This window comes from Alosa sapidissima, chromosome 15 (assembly GCF_018492685.1).
Source record: "Alosa sapidissima isolate fAloSap1 chromosome 15, fAloSap1.pri, whole genome shotgun sequence".
Classification (NCBI taxonomy): Eukaryota; Metazoa; Chordata; class Actinopteri; order Clupeiformes; family Clupeidae; genus Alosa; species Alosa sapidissima.
Window position 1 is genome coordinate 8,635,921 of NC_055971.1, and position 23,772 is coordinate 8,659,692.

At 40.7% G+C, this 23,772-nt stretch overlaps 1 protein-coding gene across 1 annotated transcript in view; it reads left to right on the forward strand.

Moving 5' to 3' along the window:
- Window positions 1-1,457: 1,457 nt before the first annotated feature.
- The window catches only part of bcas3 (BCAS3 microtubule associated cell migration factor), a 239,076-nt gene continuing 216,761 nt past the window's right edge, over window positions 1,458-23,772 (forward strand). The window contains 7 exon segments of the mRNA XM_042063522.1: window positions 1,458-1,578; window positions 3,603-3,716; window positions 4,533-4,623; window positions 5,332-5,386; window positions 7,832-7,907; window positions 15,701-15,807; window positions 21,649-21,730. Of these exon segments, the coding sequence (XP_041919456.1) occupies window positions 4,553-4,623; window positions 5,332-5,386; window positions 7,832-7,907; window positions 15,701-15,807; window positions 21,649-21,730 (391 nt within the window). The 5' untranslated portion in view covers window positions 1,458-1,578; window positions 3,603-3,716; window positions 4,533-4,552.

A 23,772-nucleotide genomic window follows, 5' to 3' on the forward strand; every position in this document is an offset into this window, starting at 1 on the left:
AGGCATAACATTCCCTGACACTACTCTCAACCGGCTAGTGGTGGTTAAGCACAAAGATGGACTCCTTCTCTGCGGCGGCAGAATCCAGGCCTTCAGAGAAGTCTTTAGTGCCCATTCTCCCTCAAGACAATCATGAGGGTATAGCAGGAACACTGTTGAGGATGAGAAGAAAAGCCTGGGTGGTTAAGGGAAGAAGAATAGCCAAAAAAGTAGTGGAAAGTTGTGTCATCTGCAGAAAAGCGAGAGGAAAGAGATGCCAACAAATAATGAGTGACTTACCGCCTGAGCGGACCACACCAGCAGCTCCATTTCAGTTCACTGCTGTGGATCTATTTGGGCCATATGAAGTGAAAAATGAGGTGAAGAAGAGAGCGAGGCTGAAAGTGTGGGGTATCGTGTTCAGTTGTATGGCATCCAGAGCCATTCATGCTGATATTGTCAGTGATATGTCTGCAGAAGGATTTCTGCTGGCCTATCAGAGATTTACGTCGCTGAGGGGACACCCCATCAAGGTATGGTCTGACCCAGGCACCAACTTTGTCGGGGCCAAACCTGCCCTTGAAGACCTGTATCGGTTCCTGGAGCACCTGGAAAGATCAGGGTTGGAGGAAAAGGCAGCCAAGCATGGCACGAAGTGGACCTGGAAGATACATCCTGCGGACTCGCCTCATAGAAATGGAGCAGCTGATGCAGCAGTTCGAACTGTAAAGAGAGCACTCCAGAACGTAGGGGGCAATGGAGTCTTCACATGGGGAGAATTCCAGACGTTTGTGTATATGGCAGCCAATCTGGCCAATGAGAGGCCTGTAGATGCGAGAGCACAAAGCCAAGAGGATTGTGTGGAGTATATCACTCCAAACTCCCTCCTGTTGAAGCGGGCGAGCTTGAGAGGAGACCCAGGAGACTTCCAGTTTGAAGGTTACCCCTACAAAAGGCTGCGAGTGATCCAGTCAGAGGTAAATAAGTTTTGGAAGAAGTGGTGTCAATTGGCAGGCCCGAACCTCTTCGTTAGAAGCAAATGTCACACGAAGGAGAGGAATGTTGCAGTAGGAGATGTTGTTTGGCTTGCGGATCAGAACGCAGTCGTGAGAGACGTCAAAGTCAGGACGTTTCCCAGCTATCCAGTCATGATCAAGAAGCCATCCCATGAAGAACATAGTAGGAGTACTCCAGCAGCAAAGAACAACAGGATCCCTGCTACAATCCTACACAGAGACGTCAGGCGTCTTGTTGTGTTGATTCCTGTGGAGGAGCAATGAAGAGAAGATCCGGCACGCTCCAGAGAAACAGGACGTGACCTCCTTGGGTTCTGGAACCAGGAGCTCAAGTGGGAGGTGTGCTGTTGGATCGCAAATGGAAAGGGACTTTTGTTTTGAGAAAGAAAAAAAGAGACTTTTATTTTGAAGAGGGAAGTGGAGACTTTACAGTTCTCATGCCAGAAAGCAGGAAGTGCAGAGTTATCTTCAAGCAATTGTAGTAAGAAGCTGTAAAGTTGAGCTGAGAAGCACATGTTGAACTGTTAAAGATAGTGAAGTGGGGAAAGACTTTACTTGCTGGACATTTCCAGGGATGCTACTGGTAGGATGATGGTTTGATTTTAATATTTTTCAGTTGTTTAATGTTAAATGCAAATTTTGTTGGTAAGAGTGCTAAAGTTAATGTAGCTGATTTCTAACTGCCTTGTGCTCATGTTAGCTCATGTAATAGCATGATAGTAGTAGCATGGGAGTAAAAACACTATAGTGACTGTGCTTTTGTAGTAGTGTTGCATAGTTAAATGAATGTAAGGTTAACGAGAACTTTATATTTGTTTGTATATTTGAAAGTAGGCAGTTTTTAGTAATTGCTGTATTTTGTGTTTTGTTTTCTCTTTTCTTGTAAAGGTTTTCAACCTGACATAATCTGACATAGCCTGATGTAAACTGATTTAATCTGACTTAAACTTCTGATTATTTGCACAACTGCAAATTGTAACCAAATCTAACTAATAACTAATCATAATTGAACATGATAAGCTAACTAAATGTAACAATGAGAAGCTAACTAAAACTAACAATGTCTACAGAACAACAGAGTACATAAGGGCCAATTGCTTGAACTCAGGCCTGAACTAAGCCTAGGCCTACTGCAAATAATGATGATGTTGATTACATTTTACAGACACTTCTTGACCAAAGTGACTTACATATGTCAGCTATATTACAAGGGATCACATTGTCCCCGGAGCAACTTGGGGTTAAGTGCCTTGCTCAAGGGCACAACAGTGGAGGCCGGGACAACTTTCAGGCTACTGCATGCTACCCCAGCTCCTTAACCACTACACTACCACCACCCTGTTGATAATGATGATGATGGTGATGATGATGATCATGGTGGTGGTTGAGGCAGTGGTAGTAATGGCATTGTAGGGAAACACCTGTCGTCTAACAAAAGCTTATCAGAGTCAATAATGAGACTGTCTCAGAGACACCCATGAAATAACAAGAGTCTGATTTAGACTGAACTAGCCTACTCTTTGCTGTAGTTTTAGAAAATCGATATGTGCTCATTTGTCTCTAGAAAAACCTGGGTACATATCATAACCTCTTTTAACTGACTTTATAGTGCGTGCCACATAACTTTTTGTACAGGCCATGGTTATTTACAAATTGGATTATAGCAATTCATTGTTAGCTGGTCTGCCTGTTTGTGTAGTGAGACCACTGTAATTAATTCAGAATGCTGCAGCACGCCTGGTCTTTGGTCAGCCAAAGAGGACATGTAGCCCCTCTTTTACTCTGCATTGGCTTCCTATAGCAGCCAGAATTAAATTCAAATCCTTTACTCTGGCCTATAGAACACTTTCTGGATCTGCTCCCTGCAATTTTAATTCCATAATCAGATCAGGTCAGATTCAGGACTTTTTTCCTCAGTGGTTCTTTGTTGGTGGAATGATGCCTAGTGTTCTGCGACAGTTGTGATCTTTCAAGAGGGGTCTAAAGACTTTTGAAGTCTGTTCAGCTTGCACTTGATTAATTAATTCTTAGAGTTATAGTTTGTATATTTACGGTAATTGTTTATTGTTATTATTAATATATGTAGGCTTCAGACATTATTATTGCTATTTTGCTTAATGTTGGCTTACCATCTTTTAAAAACGACTTAGCCTACTGTTAATTTTTAGTATTGTAAGGTTCTTATTCTGTGAGTCGCTTTGGACAAAAGCGTCTGCCAAATTCTACATACACAGTCGGCCTTTCCAATCATGGTTTCAATGCAGTGTTGAGAAAATGACGGAACGCTGCAACATGCTTGCTGACGTCACCAGAGATGTCGATGTAAACAAACACAAAAACATCGTGATGCCTATGTTTCAGTTCATGATGAAGACAAAGTATTGCTAGCGAAAGAAATACATACTTGTTCACTGATTTTTTTTATACGGCTTAATTATGTACTGCAAACATATGTAAGGCAAACATAAGTTGACATTGGGTGCTCATCAAATCATCCAGTATGAGCAAAGAGAAGTTTTATTTTGATTGGGTCAAAAACAGCCACACTCCCGCCCTCCTTGTAAACTGATTTGTCACATGAGGCTCTTTCTCTTCTTTGATTGGTAGCTACCCTGGTTAGTTCCGCTGTTTTTCTGCTGTGCTGTGTTGTGTTGAGGCGTTCGATAAAGACCTCTGCTTTGAACATACAAGACTGCAAACACATCTTTGGTTCATATTAAGGTTTGTTTTATGACATTATCTCGGCTATCTTGCTGCATACTAAGATATGATTTCAAACAATGTCATATCTAAAATATGTTATGAGTAGTATACAATGTCATGCCTTACAAAGGAGAACTGTTGCTAGCGGTAGCCAGCTAGCTAACGTTAGGTGGTTGGTGTGCTTGCAAAGTCTTCAGAGTTATTTGGAAGAGCTTGATAGCTCATTAGCCAGCTTGCTTACTTAAGTGATATGCTGGGGGACGCCTTGTAAATCGCTGGTGATGTCCTCTGTAATGCCATGTCAGGTGTGACAACAAGAACTTTACCTAGCTGTCAGTTTTCTTATCCTGAAATGTAACAGACCGTTAGCCTCCTAGCTAGTTAGTCATCTAGTCAACATAGCTTGCCAGCTTTGTAACATTAACGCAGTCTTACATGGATAAGAAGTTGCAACCCTAAAGTTCCTCACTGCCTCAACAATATAACATAAATGTACATCCTTTGCCTCACTAATGACATGAAACATGGACATTTATAGGGTACCGTTATTGTTTAACATTCCGTTACGTTACATTACAAGAAGACTATAGCAAACTGATGTCTTTAAGGGTCTTGTAACCAAGTAACCTTAACGTTATCTTCAAGATTATATATGGATATGAACAAGCAACAATAACCAAATCAGCACCACTATATTGCTCAAATACTGTAGTTATAGTCTTAAGACATCAGCTTAGGCATAGAGCTTAAATTAATTCTGCGTTGTGTGTTGTTTCTAACATGCCTCAATATAGAAAAGATTCATATGACATTTTGCCTTTTGTCCTGATACAGGTTAAAAACTTGTCAACGGGATGGCAAGTGACTCCCCTCGCAGACCAAGCCGCTGTGCTGGAGGGGTTGTGGTTCGAGCCCAGGCTGCCACGTAAGTCTGTTCTGAAGACGCATGTATTCTCTTTGAGACATAGTCACCAGATATAACTCTTTAAACGGCCTTGTTATCCACACACACACACACACACACTGGAACTGCTGAAGGGGATTTTTTCTTTGGCAGTATCCACTGCCTATTCATCGGCTCTGTGTGAAAAGGGCTCTTATGGTGATTTGATGAACATGTATAGGCCTACATTTATAACAGAGGTTATAAATATATAGCTTGGTTTCCAGATTCACTATTTCCTTTCACTTTGTCAAGTGAGTCTGGCCTCTCACAATTGGGAAATATTTCAAACTCTAGCAACGCAAGTGGCGTAGACTTTGCATTAACTTTGAAATCATTGGTCCAGCCTAAACAGTCACATTGATCAGGGATTTCCACTTCGCCTAACCTTTACAAACTGATAATAAACTGCATTGGCAGTCAGGAAACAATGTAATTAGGACTAGCATACATTAACACATTCTTCCGACTGCAATTTTCTGATGTTTGCAGGGGTTTCTAATACTGTTTAGGCATTTACCAGGGTCACTTTTCGATACTAGCCACATCCCCTCTCATCGCTGATTGGTCCAGCACCCTTGATGTCTGTCTGTCTGTCTGTCTGTCTAAGTCAAAGACTAACATGCATTGATGACGCATGAGAATGATGTGTTACTGACTGTCATTCTGTCATTGTGCATTGTCTTTCAGTGAGCAGTCATACATGGAGAGTGTGGTCACATTTCTACAGGATGTAGTCCCTCAGGTGAGTGTAATGTTCATCATGACGAGTTTAACGATGTACGTGTGAGGTTTGAGCTTGAAGTAAAACAGTAGATAGATAGATAGATAGATACTTTATTGATCCCCAGGGGAAATTCAAGGTCTCAATACAGACAACACATACACATTCTTTAACAGCAGAAAAAGTAATTAAAGCATAGTTCGAATTACAGGGACCCCCAAAGAGACCGAAATATCAGTTTTGGGGGGGTCAGATCATTTTTCTGATATTGTGAAAAAATATTACAGTTGGCTACAATACAAGTCAACTCCTATTTTCACTAGGAAAAGTTTAATGTAAAGCGATTTCAGACACCCCTATTATGGACCGTACCATTTTTAACCACCGTGGCATTAAAAGAGATAGAGAACTTCTCAAGCAGGTGTCAACGACGTTGAATGACAAAACGCTAGATTCCTCCAGTAGCCTAAATTCGGTTTGCTGCTGACGTGCATGGGTAAATGTAAGTTGCTAGTAGACGTCTAGCTTGTTGAAAATGTGCTATTTTACAACCTTCATGTATTAACGTGTTTTGTTCTTTCATAGCTCATGTCACGTCTTCATACATTTAATTACCGGCTACTATACCTGCTACTTACTTACCCACTGAGGCTAGTAAAGTGGACCTTGGTTAGTTACCAAGGTTAGTTAGCAAGATAATTCTCTATTTAAATAATTTATTATTTTACATTGTGGTGAGGTAAAATCGATTGTCATTTCCAAGGAGATGAACTCCAGTCCATAGCCTAGGTGTCCATTGATTCTCATTTTATCTTGAATAAATTATTGTGCCCTTTTGAATTAGTTTGGCACAGATCCTGTGTTGTTTTTATTATGCACAAGAGGGTCTGATCTAGCTAAGCCTACATAACATTAGTGAAACCTGTGGAAACATAGAGCGCCAAGTAGCCTAGGGTAAATAGTACATGCTAGTATTTGAATTTGTTTTTAATTGGTTAGTAGGCCTATTGTTTTTACATTCTGGTTATCGGATTCTTGTAGGTTACCGCTCTGTAGTTCTTATGTGGTAGTATGTTTTTTCATAGTAGGCTATATGCTCCTTAATCACATTAAAGATTGGGTTTCACATATCTCTAGGCAATTGTGTTGATTTGACACTGACTACCATAGACTATAATGGAAAATTGGTTTCTGTTTATACAGTAGGCTAGGCTATATTAGAGGGTTGGATCTTACCTCCAGGTCTTATGAAATCTAAAAATAAACCAAATCAATATGTCATGAAATAAGCAATAGGCTTCTTGTAAAGGTAGTACTTTTAGTAATTAGAATGGTATTTCAGTGCACTTAACTTCTAACTTTTGAGAGTTAGTAACTCAAAACAGTTCTCTTTTGGATATAATAACAATGACGTATTCTGTAGCCAACTGATTATCAGTTTGTCACATGTTTACACCTTGTATGTGTGTTGCACAACACATGTTGCACTTGGCGATCACGATGGGGATTGATATGGACCATGATGGTCATAGAAGAAGTGAAGGAGCAGTACCCCCCAATTATGGTGGGGTAATTCGCACTCTGAATTAAAGTATATAATATAAAAACACAACTAAGCAATACGGACAGTAGAAGATATATAGAATATACTAAAATACAGTATACTAACTAACACTTAATCAAAATCAATTCTAAAAACAGTATCCACATAGTGGTGATTAATCAATCAGAGGCGCTTGCAATGACTGAGGCAGGGACTGAGCCTGTGATTGAGGGACTGAGCCAACAATGCAGAAATAAAGTCTATATATCTATATATTTAACTATTTTAAGAAAAGGTATAAGTGTGGCCACAGTTCGGCTGTGGCATGGAGGGAGGGGTTATGCATATGTGCTAATGTGCTAATATAGCACGCAAACAGTGAGGCAGAAAGACAGTGGTAAGACAGACAGACAGACAGACAGTAAGAGCTGTCTGTTGTCCTCACAGATGTCAAAACATAACAAATGACTATGAAATGCATATACAACAACAACAACAACAACTTGCATTTATATAGTGCTTTTTCAAGACACCCAAAGTGCTTCATATTGAATCTGTACAGTAAATTGAAAGTGTGCACTGCACTCTCACGTCAAGCCTCATGTTTCTTGTGACGATTAGTGAGTTGTTAGATGAGTTGGAAAGTTTAAGATGCAAGCTCCCTCTCATAGACTCATCCATTCTCTGTATTTGCAGCATATTCACAAGTCTCCCTGGCTTGAATATATAATATTGAATATATATGTTGTTGAATTAACTGATTGGTGGAATAATAGTGCAAAGTGGGCTGTTGGGGATAGCTTTTCTTTTTAACAGGTGATCAGTAGGTGGATGTAATGTCAGAAATTAAAACCTATACAATTTTTTAAGCAGTCCATGCTTTCCAGTGTTTGTCTGATCCTTTTCCTTTGTCATCTAACAAGGCATATACAGGTACTCCACCAACTGATGAAAAGGAGAAGATTGTTTGGGTGCGCTTTGAAAAGGCTGATCTCAATGGTAAGTATTTATGTTCATTCACCGTATTGCCATCTTTTTGGAATCTATGCAGATAATCACATGGCATAGCATACATTATTGCAACATAGTAGAACAAAATTCATGAATTATAATCTAGTCAAGATGAAACTGTATGAAATGTTGGTATTGGTGCGTGCATCAGTAAAGAGCTCAGTATACTCAATGCAGTGGTCAGAGCCGGAGCGCCATAGCTATTTATAGTGCCTATAAAAAATTGCCCCCCCCTCTTGGATATTTCCCCTTTTACTGCTTTTAAAAATGGAATCTTGATCAATTTAATTTGGCCTTTTTTACTATATATTACAAAAATCCCATCTTTAATGTCAAAGTGTCAGATTTTCTACAAAGTAATGTTATTTAAGTAAAATATATAATACAAAATAAACGATTGCATAAATATTCACCTCCCCTTAAAGTGACTGACTTAAATCAACAGCAGTCCAGCCAATTAGTGCTAGGAGTCTCACAATTAGTGAAATGGTGATAGCCTGAGTGCAGTGAATATTTGTAGTATAGTAATATAAATTCACGTGTGCCTGGTACTACTGGCTACAATTCCATCATGAAGACAAAAGAACACTCTAAACAAAATTATTAATAATATTTGAAAAGCATAAGTGAGGGCATGGATACAAAAAAAATGTAGTCACTGAACATCCCCTGGAATTCAGTGAAATCCATCATTAAGGAATAGGGGTGTCATAATCTCGGTTTTAAGTCGAAAATTGATTGAAATGGCATCACAATCTTGAACTTCGAAATCAAAGTTAGAATATCACGTCCAGCATGCATGCCAAGAGGGAAAAAAACACATACAGGCCAGGTGTGTTGAAGCACGGCGCGTCAACATGATCTCCCCAAACTTTAAGCCACTTCAAAAACACATCAACCGAAATCAAACACACTCCTGCTTCTCTGAAATTTTGACGATTGGTCCCGTCTCGACTTTTCTGACTCGTTTTGAATCGCAAACAAAAGGGCCTTAAAGTGCTAAAAACCGGAATTTTCCTTTAAGAAGTCATGTTCATTTCAAATACTTCACTGACAACAGTAGTCCGGCCAGGATATTGTCATTTTTTAAAAAGTACATTTGCAGCGCCCCAACTGATGTTGATGTTGTGTTTTGTCATGTCATGTTGTGTTTTGGCCTGATGCGCCACCCTCCACCTATCTACTAATCACAAAGTCGGTAGTTTTTCGGCATCGGGTTTGGCAACCTTGAGTCAGGGGGGAGGGGGAGGGGAAACACCGCTCTACAGTAATTTAAAAGTGATTGCAGTACCAGTTTTGGCCACAATCTTACATATGGTTCCTTTAACTTTGCAAGTTAAGTTCTAGATAGAGTCCAAAATTACTTTAGGCATAAACACACATTAACAGTGTAATATTATGTGAACAGTAACCTTGTGCCTCTTTGGAGTGTGCTAGGATAATCAAATTATCATTCCATGTTATTTAATTTCACTATGTTCACTATGTGAACACTATGTCTATGTTTATGTCTGTTTGTTTATTAGCTCGTGGTAGGACCGGTTTCAAAATAAAAGCCCCCAAAACATAACTGGAAATAAGGCAAAAAAGTAAACAATATAAGAAATGCATTAATAGTAATATAATTTAAAAAAGATCAAAAATCAAATTGTATCGAGGATTTGGAGAATCGTGACATCCCTGGACATCAAGGAATGTAAGGAATATGGCAAAAATCTGCCTAGAGCAGGCCGTCACCACAAACTGAGTGACTTCTTCTGTCTGATGAGACAACAGACCCTGTAAGGCTGTAAGGCTATATGGAAATCCTGGAGGACAATCTGATTCTCTGATTCAATCTGAGTCTGCAAGAGAACTACGACTTGGAAATAGATTTGTTGTCTAATAGATTTACTGTCTAATACTCCAACTGACTATTCAAACTTCACAACTCAACAGTTTACAAATCATCTCCAATTCTACCACAAACCTTACCCTCTGAGCCCCAATTTTAAATCTATTATTTTACTTTTCCATTTACGTTGTGTGAGTTAATTAGCCTATTAAGTTTATTTATAATGTGGGCTGTATGGAATGCTGAGATGTTGGCCTACTATTGTTTGATTTTGATTTATGAATTAACTTTGTTTGTAGAGTCACACCTGCTTGCTTGGTTTCTAGCTCAGTTTCTTGCTTGGTTCCTAGCTTGGTTTCTTGCTTGGTTCCTAGCTCGGTTTCTTGCTTGGTTTCTAGCTCGCTTTCTTGCTTGGTTTCTAGCTCTTGGTTTCTAGCTCTTGGTTTCTAGCTCGTCCGTCCTGCTTCTCCAGATGTGCTGCACGCGCAAGTTAGAAAGAATAGAGGTGCACATGACCTGTCGAATTGGGACTGAAATGTGCAGCACGCCATTGGGATTGATGTCATTTTGACGGCACACTGGCGTGCACAGTGAACACATGACTGACATCTTGGCTGTTATATTGTAGCGCTAGGGATACTGTGATTCGGACTTGATAATAAAAGTTTGAGAATTTGAAAATGGCTAGCAGAAACAACAGAATCTGCATTGGAGGGGTGTATGTTAGAGTAGATAGAGTAGAGTAGCTAAGCAAAGTAGCACAGAGTAGAGCAGTGTTTGCCAAACTGTGTACAGTGAAGGCTGCATAGTGCTGGTGGAAAAATTTATATTGAGTTTTTAATAATAATTAACAATCGGCTATTATTCTAGACTTTTACTTTTACAAGTCAGCCTAAACCTAAATGACTATTTGCATACTGTTTTGTACTTTCGTCCATAGATACCTATCAAGAAATGTTGCACATGCGTGCAGCTAACTAGAAAGTTACACCTCATACACGGCAGGACAACATAGCTGCATACAGAAGAACTGCCATGCTCTATAGCCCAAAGGCAGAGGAAATAACTACGAAAGCACTTAAAAACTATGCCTGACCATGAACCTTACCCACCACTTTTTGTCATGTTGAATAGAAAAAAAAGAGAAGATTACAGTAGTTTGACGGTAGAATACAAAGAGCTGACGTTATGGTTTCACAAATATACATTACAAAAATACTTTACTGTTGTCAAAATACCAGAGTTTTTTAGGAGCCATGGGCAGCAGGGGGGAAATGTTATTTAGTCACTTTTGTATGTTTATTATTAGGTGGTATTATTTTCTTCCCATAGTAAATAGTGTGCCGTGAGGGAAAAACGTGTGGGAAACACTTGAGTAGAGTAGCTGGGCTCGACCATAAAAAACTTACTTGTGGTGCATCTCTTGTTTGAAAGTATAATTCTATATTTCTTCTAAAAGCTTGCTGTCATTATCATGACTTCTACACTGTCTGTGTAGATGCTGTTTGTTGTTTCTTGAAGAGACAGACTGATAGACTAAAAGCCACAGCTGGTGTATAGCCACATATGATTAAGATGGATCTGGTTCTCTATGACTCAATAGCTGTGATTAGGTTGAAGAAAATGGGTTAATTCAATAAAACATTGAACAGTCGCTCATATAGGCTATTGTTGCAATTTTAGTGGTAGGAACAGAATCTGCGCTAGGCTCTAGGTCAGGGGTGGGCAAACTTTTTGGCTCAAGGGCCACACTGGGTTTTGAAAATTGGCCCGCGGGCCGCACAACAACCCCCCCCCCCCCCCCACGACACACACATAAAAAAATACATTTTTTATAGCCTATAATTTAGTATGACAAAATATTTTTTAAAATATTAATTGCTTAAAAATACTGCTAATTTTATGCTGTTTAACAAATGTATAAATTGTGCACTGTCGCTTTAAAGGTGCCATGTGTAATGTCCGCCAAAAAATCAATTTATACTCCACATTCCATAAAAGATGGGGGCAGTATACCTCCAGAAAGTGAGTTGGTCTACCCTAGAGTAACAACCGAGAAACGTGTATTGCATATATTCTCTAAATCTTTTGATTGGTAGTGTAGGTTAGGAAACTACTTAAGTTTGATTAAATTACCAATGCCAACTGTTTTGGCTTAGCCAAGCGCTAGTTTGGGCCTGAGTTCTGAGCCATTAATGCTTCTTTAATATAAAATAAATAATTGAGTGAGGATGATCCAGTGTTTGAAGACAAGTACCTTCTATTGTTTGCCGTCAGCTGTCAGCCACATATAGTTTTATGTTTGTTTGTTTGTGGCTCTGACTTCCTCCATTGACTTGTATTGTTTAAAAGTGTTGTAAAGACAATGCATTGTTGTAAAGACAATGTTTAAAGGACTGTATGGACTTTTGTTTGAATCATGAATGGCATGATCAAGTGGTAGTAAAGGGAAACCCAACGGTGTGTTTTCCCCCTCTAGAGGCTGACTGCAGTACTGTTTTCCTCCTTGCCCAGTTGTCAATTGAATCAGCATTTTGGCTTTATGTGTTTACATACCCCGGCCTACACAGGCACTGACAACCTTTGCAATAACAGTCGTTACTGAAAATAGTTTGTTCTAAAGGTGTAACTGACAGCGTTAAGTCTGCTATAACAGATGAAAAGTCCAACTTTGCCTCTCTATTGAGTGGTCTGAGAGTTTTGTGGTTGATTTAATAGTTTTTTTCCCCTTTCATTGCTTTTGTGTTTTTGAACTATTTTGTCTGTGGAGCCATGTTATCTTCCTATACACACAGTCATTAATTATGAAATTTAGTACCATACTAAATACTAGTTTACTAAAACTAGTACCATACTAAATACTACCATACTAGTTTCAGATCATGATTAACAGCAGTTAGTATGTCAATAAGGACTCTGTCACTTTAGGCACACAAGTCCTGAACAGAGATACTGCAGAGGCTACCTGTGAACCACTCAATGGTTTGTTTTACGTTACGGACATGAGTGATGGCTAGTGCGTTCCACAGTGACACCAGTGTGCTTGAGCCAGATAGGAACTGTGATCTTACAACAGCTGGCCTGTTTAGTGATGCAATACGCTGGCCCTTTTAAAGTTGTTTACTCCTCAGCCTGTCCAGCTCCACTTCTGTTTGGGTGATTGTGTTTGACTTATCTGAGCTGCACCTTCCTGTGTATGTGTGGGAATATTGCTCTGATACTGGTTTAAGACCTGCTGTGGTATGCTTAAATATCAGGGTTCACTCACTTTTCAATCACTTTGCTTCAACCTACACCTTTTTTTTCCGATGATTGTTTCCTTCTCTGTTTATGTGTTTTTTTTGTTCTTTGCTGTCAATTTGTGCCTTACTTGTTCCCCTGTGTAACTTTAGCTGTGGCACGAAAATTACACTGCCACATGCCAAAAGGTTGTAAGACAATGTGGTAGAAACATGGAATCAGAAAAATAAGCTTTTTCAATTTTTTAAACAATTTTATGAAAAATGCCGTGTCCAAAATGATTCATACCCTTTTTAAATAATCAATGGAAACATCTTTATTTGCCATCACAGCTTTTAAAATGGTTCTTATACTACCAAGCCTCTCCATGTCTCCACAATGATTGTAGACCGCACCTTTTTAGCAGCAATCCGGGTTTTGAGGCAGGAACGATTCTTTGCCATCACTCTGGCCTTGTGCTCACTTGCACTTTTTTTTTTGCTGTAGCACTGACTAAGTAGGCAGCATATTCCTCATCACTCGTTGTTTCTCAAAGTCGAGGATTCGTGCTTGGTAGAACGAGCCCTGCCGAGTCAAATTCTTCGAAGACGAGGCAAGGCTTCTTAGCATTCAGAAAACATACAATGGAACAGACTAGTGAGTGTGCAGGAAGCTGCAGGTGTGCGTTATTAAAAAGCATGCCTCCTGCCCGCTTCTTTTTGAAACACAATGAATGCACCAGTCATTCTCCCACGTGTATATATTCAATTATACATGTTTGATTAACTTGCCAATATAAACCACAGAGCAGCAACTACGGTATGTAGCAAAATCGTAAAGAGAAAAGTGTAATATTTAGCTCGCAATAGCTCTCATTAGAAAATGTTTAAATACCCTTCCTAAATGCCTTATTTACTATCCCGTTACCTCATGCTGTCTATCATTAATGTAGTGCTCACCAAAATCATAGAAATTGACATTGCAAGACGCTTATCTCTTCTATGATCCCAGAAAGATTTTCTTTGACTTGTTAGTTTTTTGAACATTTATTTTATCTAATGACATAGAAAACATAATGAATTGTATCCATATATCCTTGGACGATCCTAAAACCATGAGAATGAAAGGGAATTACTTTCATGTTGTTCTTGACAGGCACTCAATTAGACCTACATACCATAGTTTAAAAATCAATATGAAGTATTCAAATGACTAAATATTTGTAGCTATTAGTAATTATGCAGATCATAAAATACTATAAATTATTAACAAAATATATAAAGTTTATGAATTTCAAAATATGAAATAGAAACGTATGACAAGCCATAATTTTCCATGTGTGTGTGGAGGGTCGAGTAGAGACTAGGATCGCCACTGATGTGAATGATCACACAATATTCAATATTAGGCTACTGGTGTCAAGGTGGTCGGGGTCCCCAAATCAAATCAATAGTCATTCCCGGTCCATGTACTGACAACAGCTCAGACACGGAATGTATACTGTATGGAGACCGAAAAAAGGTGACCTTGAAATTGTGGCGATGAAAAATTTGGGTGCACCTAAATAAAAAAGTTAGACGCACCAGTGCAACCTATGCACAAAGTTAGTCTGGAGCCCTGAATAGCCATGACCCATACCAAGATTACAGCTTTCATTTTCACCAATTGACTGAGGTTCTGTGGAGTTGGAAGAATGGAAGTGCTCCCCCCCAAAAAAAATAGCAGGTAAAGCAATCTGGCAGTTGCGCTACAATCTGGGTGCATGTTCGTGAGCCCCCATGTTCATGTCCCTGGAGTGTAGCACTGTAGCTGCCTGGCTGCAGCAACTCGAGCTAGTTTTTTTTTTTTAAGGTTTTTCTTTGTACCGACAGTACTCGGTGACCTCGAGAATATCTGTGTGAAAATTCTCCTTTAATGCAGTTAGCGTTCATGGCCCATAGCTCTCCATAACTCACCCATGGTCCTTGTTTCGTTTGAGACACCATTGTTAAATGTTTAACTAATTTCTTACTGAAAAGTGAACTTTCTTAAATATAGACCAAAGGCTTATTGTTCAAATCAGCATTAAGGAGTATGAGAGTTCTGCATGGAAAAAACAGCATTATTTTTTTGATGATTTGGTGACTTACACTAGGTGCTTACAGAGACTTATATCTGATTTTTCTGTTCTTGTGCGGTCGGCTGTTAGATAGATAGATAGATAGATAGATAGATAGATAGATAGATAGATACTTTATTGATCCCTAGGGGAAATTCAAGATCTCATCTTATGAAACTTTTTTTTTTGCTGTAGCGCTGACTAAGTAGGCAGCATATTCCTCATCACTGTGTTGTGTAGCGCTGACTAAGTAGGCAGCATATTCCTCATCACTGTGTTGTGTAGCGCTGACTAAGTAGGCAGCATATTCCTCATCACTGTGTTGTGTAGCGCTGACTAAGTAGGCAGCATATTCCTCATCACTGTGTTGTGTAGCGCTGACTAAGTAGGCAGCATATTCCTCATCACTGTGTTGTTTAGAGCCAGTGTACTATGGACCCTTTCAAGAGAGTTCCATTATCAGCATCATAGTTGGCCCCACAAGACTTCCGTTTTAACATTCCATATGTTATCTTAATGCAGAGGAAGTAGATTGGGGCCCAAATAGAACGTTCAAGCATTGTTTTTGTTTTTATTGTTGAAAGGGTCTATAGTATGAGAATTGACTGAAGGTCTGATGTTTCTGCACAGATGTGTCCCGCTCCCCGGAGTTTCTGGAGATGCAGGGCAGTGGCAATGATCCTCCACTGTGTCTCATGATTGGCTACTCGGATGGTATGCAGATTTGGAGCATATCGGTGAGTATTCATTCAACTAGCTTATCCTTAAATATTCACTGGTTTTAAAGATTAAACTGAAATGATTTTAAAAAAAAAGGTTTATTTTGCAAATGGTGTCCATTTCCGTCCGCTTCTGTCTGAAGCAACCTTAATGCATGCCCTGTAGCAGCTCTCCATAGCGTTTCTGTTTAGTTCCCTGTTGCCATCTTTGCTCTTTTGCAAATTACCTGAGTAAATGAGCAAACCCCTGCTTGAGGACCTACTGTATCCCTGTCCTCTGCTTTGCCCCAATGCTCAAAGAGGGCTTCAGCTTGCTCATCAACAGAGCCTACACCTCACACAGTTTTATTTTCAAGTAGTGGTATACAGCTACATGTAATTACAAGTGATTATAACGGTTTATCATGCTCAGTATGTCTTTGTGGTAGACATGTTGAACTGCTGTGAGCTATTAGGTGAAGTCATCTGAGGCAACCTGTTTGATAAGTGTCTGCATTGGTGTAAACACTGAACACCCATACTGAGCTCTTATAGTGAGTCATATGATTATGTGACTGCATGGGAATGTCTGAGACAGATCTGTGTGTATATTGTGGACTCGGTTTGTTTTCATGTAGTATGTGCCTTGTGACCAAAGTCCATTTTTCAATCAGATGCATCATGGGAGGATGGGGGATGATCACAGTAGCAACAATGTCGTCAAATAATTCTGAAGCTACGTGGTCCCAGTGTTAACACTAGTGCCCTAACACTGTTTTTACTTAGGTGATTATTTTCATGATAATGGAAGAATATTTAACAAAGAATTTCCATAAATGGAAAAGATAATATTAACAAATGTTGGTTAGAACATAACAGAAACTGAACTAAAGTTGATGTAGTGTTTGTCAATGTCCACTAGATGTCAATAAAGACAAAGGTTTGTCTGTGCTTGCTGTCAGGCAGTGTAGCCCTAGCTTGATTGTGTAGTGCTGCAAGGGATCTCTGTCCCATGTTCTGTGGTGTTATTATGCAGTTAAATTGACTGATAAAAATGTTAGATAAACTGTAATGAAATGTACGAGGGATAAATAGCTTTATCATCTTATAAGACTTTCAAACTTCTAAATACGTTTTCATACTACTAGAAAAAAATAGAGCTTGCAACATGTGTAATTATTTCTTGTTGATGATGGCCATAAGAGGGAAAGTAAAAGTCAGTGTTAAATTGGTCAGTGGTCGCCTTGACATCACTCTGACATATTCTTGTCTGTGTAGGCCTAGGGAGGGAGTCTGGTTTCTACAAGGCAGGGAAAGTGTTGAAAGCACCTCAGTATCAGGCCATGAGGGACTGTGAAGTGTTTGTGACAGCGCTAAGCCGACACCCTCCATAATGGCGTTGAGTCAAGGAAGGAATAGCTGTGTGTGTGTGTGTGTGTGTGCGTGTGTGCGTTCATGTATGTTAGTTCTTGCTTCAAAGAACGTGTGTCCTCAGAAAACGTGTGTGTGTGTGTGTGTGTGTGTGTGTGTGTTAGCATCTCCTCAGTTTGCGTGTGTGTGTTTTAGTTTGTGGTATCTCCTCACTGTTGGGTCAAGACTTAAGAGGTGTCTTAGACGGGTAGCAAATAACAGTCTGATTAGACAGGGGCTAATTGGTTCTGCGTTCTTAAGGTGTGTGTGTGTGTGTGTGTGTGTGTGTGTGTGTGCGCATGTGTGCAGTGGTGGACGAAGTACACAAATCCTGTACTTGAGTGAAAGTAAATATACACATGGTCAAATGTTACTCCAGTAAAAGTAAAAGTCCTCTTTTAACATTTCCACTTGAGTGGAAGTACAAAAGTACTTGCCTTCAAATGTACTTAAGTATCAAGTAAAAGTCCTGAAATGTATTTTGACTAATACAGTTGCATTTACTATTGTTTAAATGATTCGGCACAGACATAGGCATTCTTTTAGCCTTTCTCCTCCATTCAAGGACAAAATCAGCTAATAATTGTTATATGTAGAAAGAACTAAAAACAAACTAATATGATATCTAATCTTAGATACTTCAAAGTAACCACATTTTTCTTTGTTGAATGCTTTACACTTTCAGACCAAATCAAGATGTTCCCTTTTTTGTTTGATGGTGTCAGATTGTCCATCATTGTCGATCATTTGCTCGATGGCGTCAAGAGGCTAGTTATGGTAACATCAATATTGTGAAAAGGGGTCAACAAGGTACAGTAAATAGTGGATATGACAAAAACATAGGTTAGGCAACACCATTATTCAAAGCCTAGCTCGCTTAATAGAAAATATACATGTAATACATGTATTTGGACAGTCTTTTTTCCAAAAGGAACTTCAGCTGTCACAAAATGTAGTGGAGTAAAAAGTAAGATATTTGGCCTCGAAATGTACTGGAGTAAAAGTAAAAAGTTAAACTAAATTGAAATACTCAAGTAAAGTACAGATATATGAAAAAGTGACAGTAATTGAGTAAATGTACTCAAGTAATGTCCACCACTGCGTGTGCGTGTGTGTGTGTGTGTCTGTGTCTGTGTCTGAAGTTGCTTTTGACATTTATTTGGAAATTGTTACTATTTTCGTCATTACATGAGCATGGGTATGCAAGGTGGATATGGCACATTGAACAGGTGTCATCCATGTGAGCAAAATAGGCAAAAATGGACAGGCTACTAAATGAGTCCTCAAAACTCTCTTAGCCCCTCAAAAGTTTGACATTCATTGTCAGAAGTATTTTCCCATTTCACTGTCTTGGAAAGTCAGTCTTATTCTAAATGTTTTGAAAGCTTAATCATCCAGCCAAAAAAGCACTTATTTATCTATTGTGTGTGCCTGGGTGCATCTGTGCAAATGGGTATTTTTCTGATTAAATTATGTCTACTACTTGGAAAGTCTTTGCTATCCAAGAATCAAAACAATGCCCTTTTCCCTATGCTTCCCTGTTTTTGTATTGTTTTTATTTATTTTTTCGGCTTGTGTGTGCTGAGCGGGCAGATTAGAGGTGGAGTATGAGGTTTTGACACTGGATTGACATGAATGAAATGAAATGCAAAAATAACACACACACACACACACACACATTTTCTCTCTCGCTCTCTCCTACACAAACACACATTCACACAACCACAGACAAACAAGAAAAAGAAGCAATTTTGCATATTGCAGCGATAAACAGTAATGCAGCTGGCAGCGCAAAACCGCTGGCTGATGAATGGCCGGTGCAGCGAGGCCGCGGCCAGGGCGAGACGAGGGGCGGATGAGCGTCGCGGGTAATGCAGAATGACAGTGGCATTAATATAAACCTCACAATCCAGCCAAATTCCATTATTCCCAGCGTGCCATTTGTCAGCGGCCGAAGGGATTTAGCCACCCGAGAGAGAGAGGGAGGGAGAGAGAGAGGGAGAGAAAGGGAGAGCGAGAGAGGCGCTGCCTGTGTGAGCGTGTGAGTGGGGCGGATGCTCCTCTAAACCTGCTGTGCTCCACATCTCACCGTTAATCTCCCCCGCTGTTACACCCCCCCCCCCCCACCACCCATTCTCTATTCCGTCCCAGTCTCCTGCTAAAGTCTGTCGCAAGCACTCTTAATAAAAACATTCGCTCTGATCTGCAGGGGCCACCGCTCTGAAAAGGCTACTAATTGAGCAAAAGAGCGATCATCCTCAGGATGTGCTTATCTGCTTTGGACACGTGGATTATGGCCAGTAATGTGATAATGCACGTTGTCTGTAATTTAACATAGACGGGGGGGGTGGGGATGACAAAGCCTCCAACTCGTAAAACAATGGCTGTGGGGGAGTGGGCAGAGGCGGGGCGCACAATCCCCCCCCCCCCCCCACCAACACACACACACACACACACACACACACACAAACAGAGGCAGTAGCAGCGTCCAGTCACGTCTACATCCGTGCAAACAGTCATCAGTGAAATGAAAATATTGTAATCGCATCTAAATGAAACCGCCAACTGTCTTGTCAGGTAGAAGCTAAGCAGATTAGACCTGTTGGGTCAGGGAGAGAGAGAGAAAGAGAAGAGAAGAGAAGAGAAGAGAAGAGAGGGAGGAGTTGCTTTTATGGTATTGGGACATGAAAAGACAGTTATTGAGTTTTGTTGTGTTTCCAGAACATGTAATGTTACACGTTGCTTTGTGTTTGTAGTCTTTCGTATTTTACTAGTTTGGCTTTCACTGCACACTCTCCCCCTCAACTTTGCCACGTGAAGCCCATTTCTGCACTGTTGTCTGGATATTATTTGTCTTGCAGCGTGAGACAAATTTGTCTTTGTTCTCACTCCACATGGGCTCTTGTGTTTGTCATGGCCGTGTCTGTCTCCCCCCAGCCCCTTCTCCTTCAGCCTCCCGCTGCACAAAGTTTATCAGCAGCATTGATAATTCCATCATTGCATTACGAGGCCTCTCTAGCCCCAAGAGCCGCTGTAATTGGAAGTATGTCTGTATTGATTATAAGGAACGTCTTAATAAGGTCCCTCTAAACGGGTGACCCCGCGAAGCATGAGCCTGATTACCCAGGCCAGGCTCAGCTCCCAAGCCAGCCACGGTGCTTAACTGTTTCTTGGCTGTGAGGACGAGGAGTAGTAGGTTTTACATTACAGGAGACACTAAATCATCTCTCTCTCTCTCTCTCTCTCTCTCTCTCTCTCTCTCTCTCTCTCTCTCTCTCTCTCTCTCTCTCTCTCTCCCTCTCTATCACAATAATCACAATGTTTTTCTGTCTTTTTGATCAAGGCTAAGTGTTAATAAATATAAATGTTTATTAATTCAAATAAACATGGTGCAGCATAAACTGTAGCATTATTGTATTAAGTTTAGCGTTGTAATTTGCCATAATGTATATGTAAGAAGTTATTAATAATGCACTTACATTATATTTGCCTGCTTTAATGGAATTGTTTCGCGAATGTTTTTGCTGACTTGTGTGCTTATATTGAATGCACAAGTGGCAATGTTGAAAGCACAAGAATTTTTTCCACCCCTAGCTCCCTAGCTCCCAGATAGCTCCTCGACACCGTTTTCCCCTGTGTGGCCCCAAAGTCAGTTTACCATCACACGCTGCAGTGTTTGGCTTTGCGATCCCTGAGCAAGTCTTTCAGCCGAACCGCTTCTCCACGACCACAGCCTAAACAATGTTTTCTTTGATATTTCTCTCCCCGCTGTAAACAAATTGACTTTCATGTTTTTGAGTGCAAGGGAGGCCCTGTCTCTCTCTCTCTCTCTCTCTCTCGCTCTCTCTCTCGCTCTCCTCCCTTTCCTCCTCCTCCTCTATCCTCATTGTTATTTTACACATGGCCCTTCAGACAGGGGAAAATGGACCGCCAAATGGTTTTTCAGAAGGGCAGATTTCTGGAAGTACACAGTGACTGCTCCATAGTGGGCTTTAATGCCGGGAGTACTGTCACTGATGGCCCACAATACCCTAAGTGCTCTCTTCCCACCATGCACCACTCTGTCATATGATACCCTTGTGCTGTGGTTCTTTGCTACCTGTCACCCGCTCTCCTCTCTCTCTCTCTCTCTCTCTCTCTCTCTCTCTCTCACTCACACACACACACACTCACACTCACACTCACACACACAGACAGACAATTCTCTCCTAATGTTGTGTGTGTACTTTACAGAGACAATACCATATATTAAATGCAAACTAATTTGAAACCTACTGTATGTACTATATGTCTCACACCCGTGTCAACTTTTCAGTCTGCACTTACACACTGCACTTGTTCAGTACTTTTAAGTGTTCTCAGGTGGTTACTCTCCCTATAATCAGCCCTTGTTGTTGTTGTTGTTGTTGGTTGTGTGTGTGTGTGTGTGTGTGTGTGTGTGTGTGTGTGTGTGTGTGTTTATGCCCACAGCTGAGTGGAGAGGCACAGGAGCTGTTCTCAGTGCGCCACGGTCCAGTGCGGGCTGCCCGGCTCCTGCCTGCTCCCCATATCAGTGAGTATCTACCCAGCGCTGCCAAGCCCCCACTAAAGCACCGCCATCCCCAAACAGCAGACAGCCCCACAGGCCTCCAGCCCCACAGGCCTCCATTAGCTGCTGCTCCCCTCAGAGCTCCCTTATTTTCATCAGACACGCGCATGAAGTCAGGGACAATGTTGGATGTTGGTTTTCATGAATTTTACGGTGTATTGGGTACCGTACCCAATTCGTCTAAAGCCGACAAAAAAAGCTGTCCTGCTCCTGCCCATGACGGCAGCGTTGCATTGTGCAGTATGTGGTTTCTGGCCACAAATGGGCAATATTATGCAGGGCTTAAAGTGTTCAGGCACTGGGCTTGAATTCAGGCGTGGGCTGATGAAGATTTGAAAATAGTCAATATGCCTGTAGGACTATGACATCTTCAAAAATGTTTGAGAACTTCAGGCTCAGAAATGTTCTTTGCTTTAAGCCCTGTATTTTGTCAGACCCTCCATTGTCCATATTTTACCGTAGGTTTGTTCGGCATTAAAATGAGTTTGAAGCCGTTATTTTAAGGTAAAAGAACTGTGGATTGTGTTGTGTTAATATTGTAAAATATTTCTTATTTATCAGTTCAGTAGAAAGGTCACAGTGAAACCCCACTCTGGCTGTAGTTCTGGAGCCTTTGATCCTCAATATGACACAATTTATGTAGTTCTGGCTAGTATTTTTTTCTCCTAATATATAAATGTTAAAATTAAAGACTGCCTCATGTTCCTTAATGGCATGGAGTCAGTGCCAGTGCCCCGCTGCTTCCCATCCTAATATTAAAATCAGTGCTTTAAGATTAGTGTTGGCCTCCTGTCAGCTGGCTAACTCACAGACATGACAAGCCCCTCTGCCAAAGCTCTGCTCTGCCAGACATGGAGACGTTTCTCCCCTACTTGTCCACTTCTCTCTCTGTCTTTTTCTTTCTCTCTCTCTCTCTCTCTCTCTCTCTCTCTCTCTCTAGTGCTCTCTCTTTCTTTCTCTCGTCTCCCTGTCATTCTCGCTCCATTTCACTTTCCTCTCACTTTCTCTCTTTCTTTCTCCACATCTGCCCTGTTCTTAGTCCCTTCCTCTTTCTCTCTTTTCTTCGTCTCTCTCTCTATTTTCCTCTCTTTCGCTGCAGCCTGGCTCATTGGTCTGCGTGTGACTGGTAATTATATCTTGCACAGAAGGCAGAAAGCAGAAGCGGCAGCCCTGCTCTGGCCGACCAGAGTGCTTCCGAGTCATTAGGATCTCATTTAGTTTATGTTGTGGCATTTCCCTAATCCTCTTAACAGCCTCGGTGTCTTACACAGGTTTGATATGTGCCCTGCTGTTGGGAAAGTTAGCATTTAAATAAATCGATAAATAACAGATTCTCTTTGCAGTTTGCGTCGCTTATTTAATGAAACCCATAGAAAGAGGCTTGTGTGTTGCAATTCATTACTGGGACCCCCCCCCCCCCTCCATTTTCTCACCCCCACAGTGCTGCTGCGTGTTCCGGCGTTGTGGCAAATTTCAACAATGCACAATGATCACATTCACAGACCCCTGGATGCGGATAAAAGCAAGTGTCCGTAATAAGAAGCAGCAGATATCCAACATATGAGTGCAGTGATTCTCAGCACAGAATAAAACAGATTGTGCTGCTGGGGGAAAGCTGATTGCAATCTGTAGGGGGGACCCAAACAGTGTTGCTCTGTTAGCGGGCTGTTAAAAGGCTAATTGTTTCTTGTGGGGAGCCTGGGTGGGCGGATTTGGAAAGTCCTGAAAATAGGTGTTGATTTTAGCAAGGAAAGGTCCTTCCTCGAATAAAGGAGGAAGTTCCGCTTTCCCAAATGGAGAAAACCATAATTCTTTTAGTGACATAGCCTTTATGTGTCCCATTCATCTGGTGAAGTATTTATTGATGAAAGAGGACAAGACACAGGCATTGACAGCTACCCCCCCCCCCCCCCCCCCCGTCTTCTTGTCCTATCTAGATTAAATGTCAAAGAGTTTGAATGTAGGAAGTGGCATTTGGGTTTATTTCTCTTCCCAGGCCTCTATAA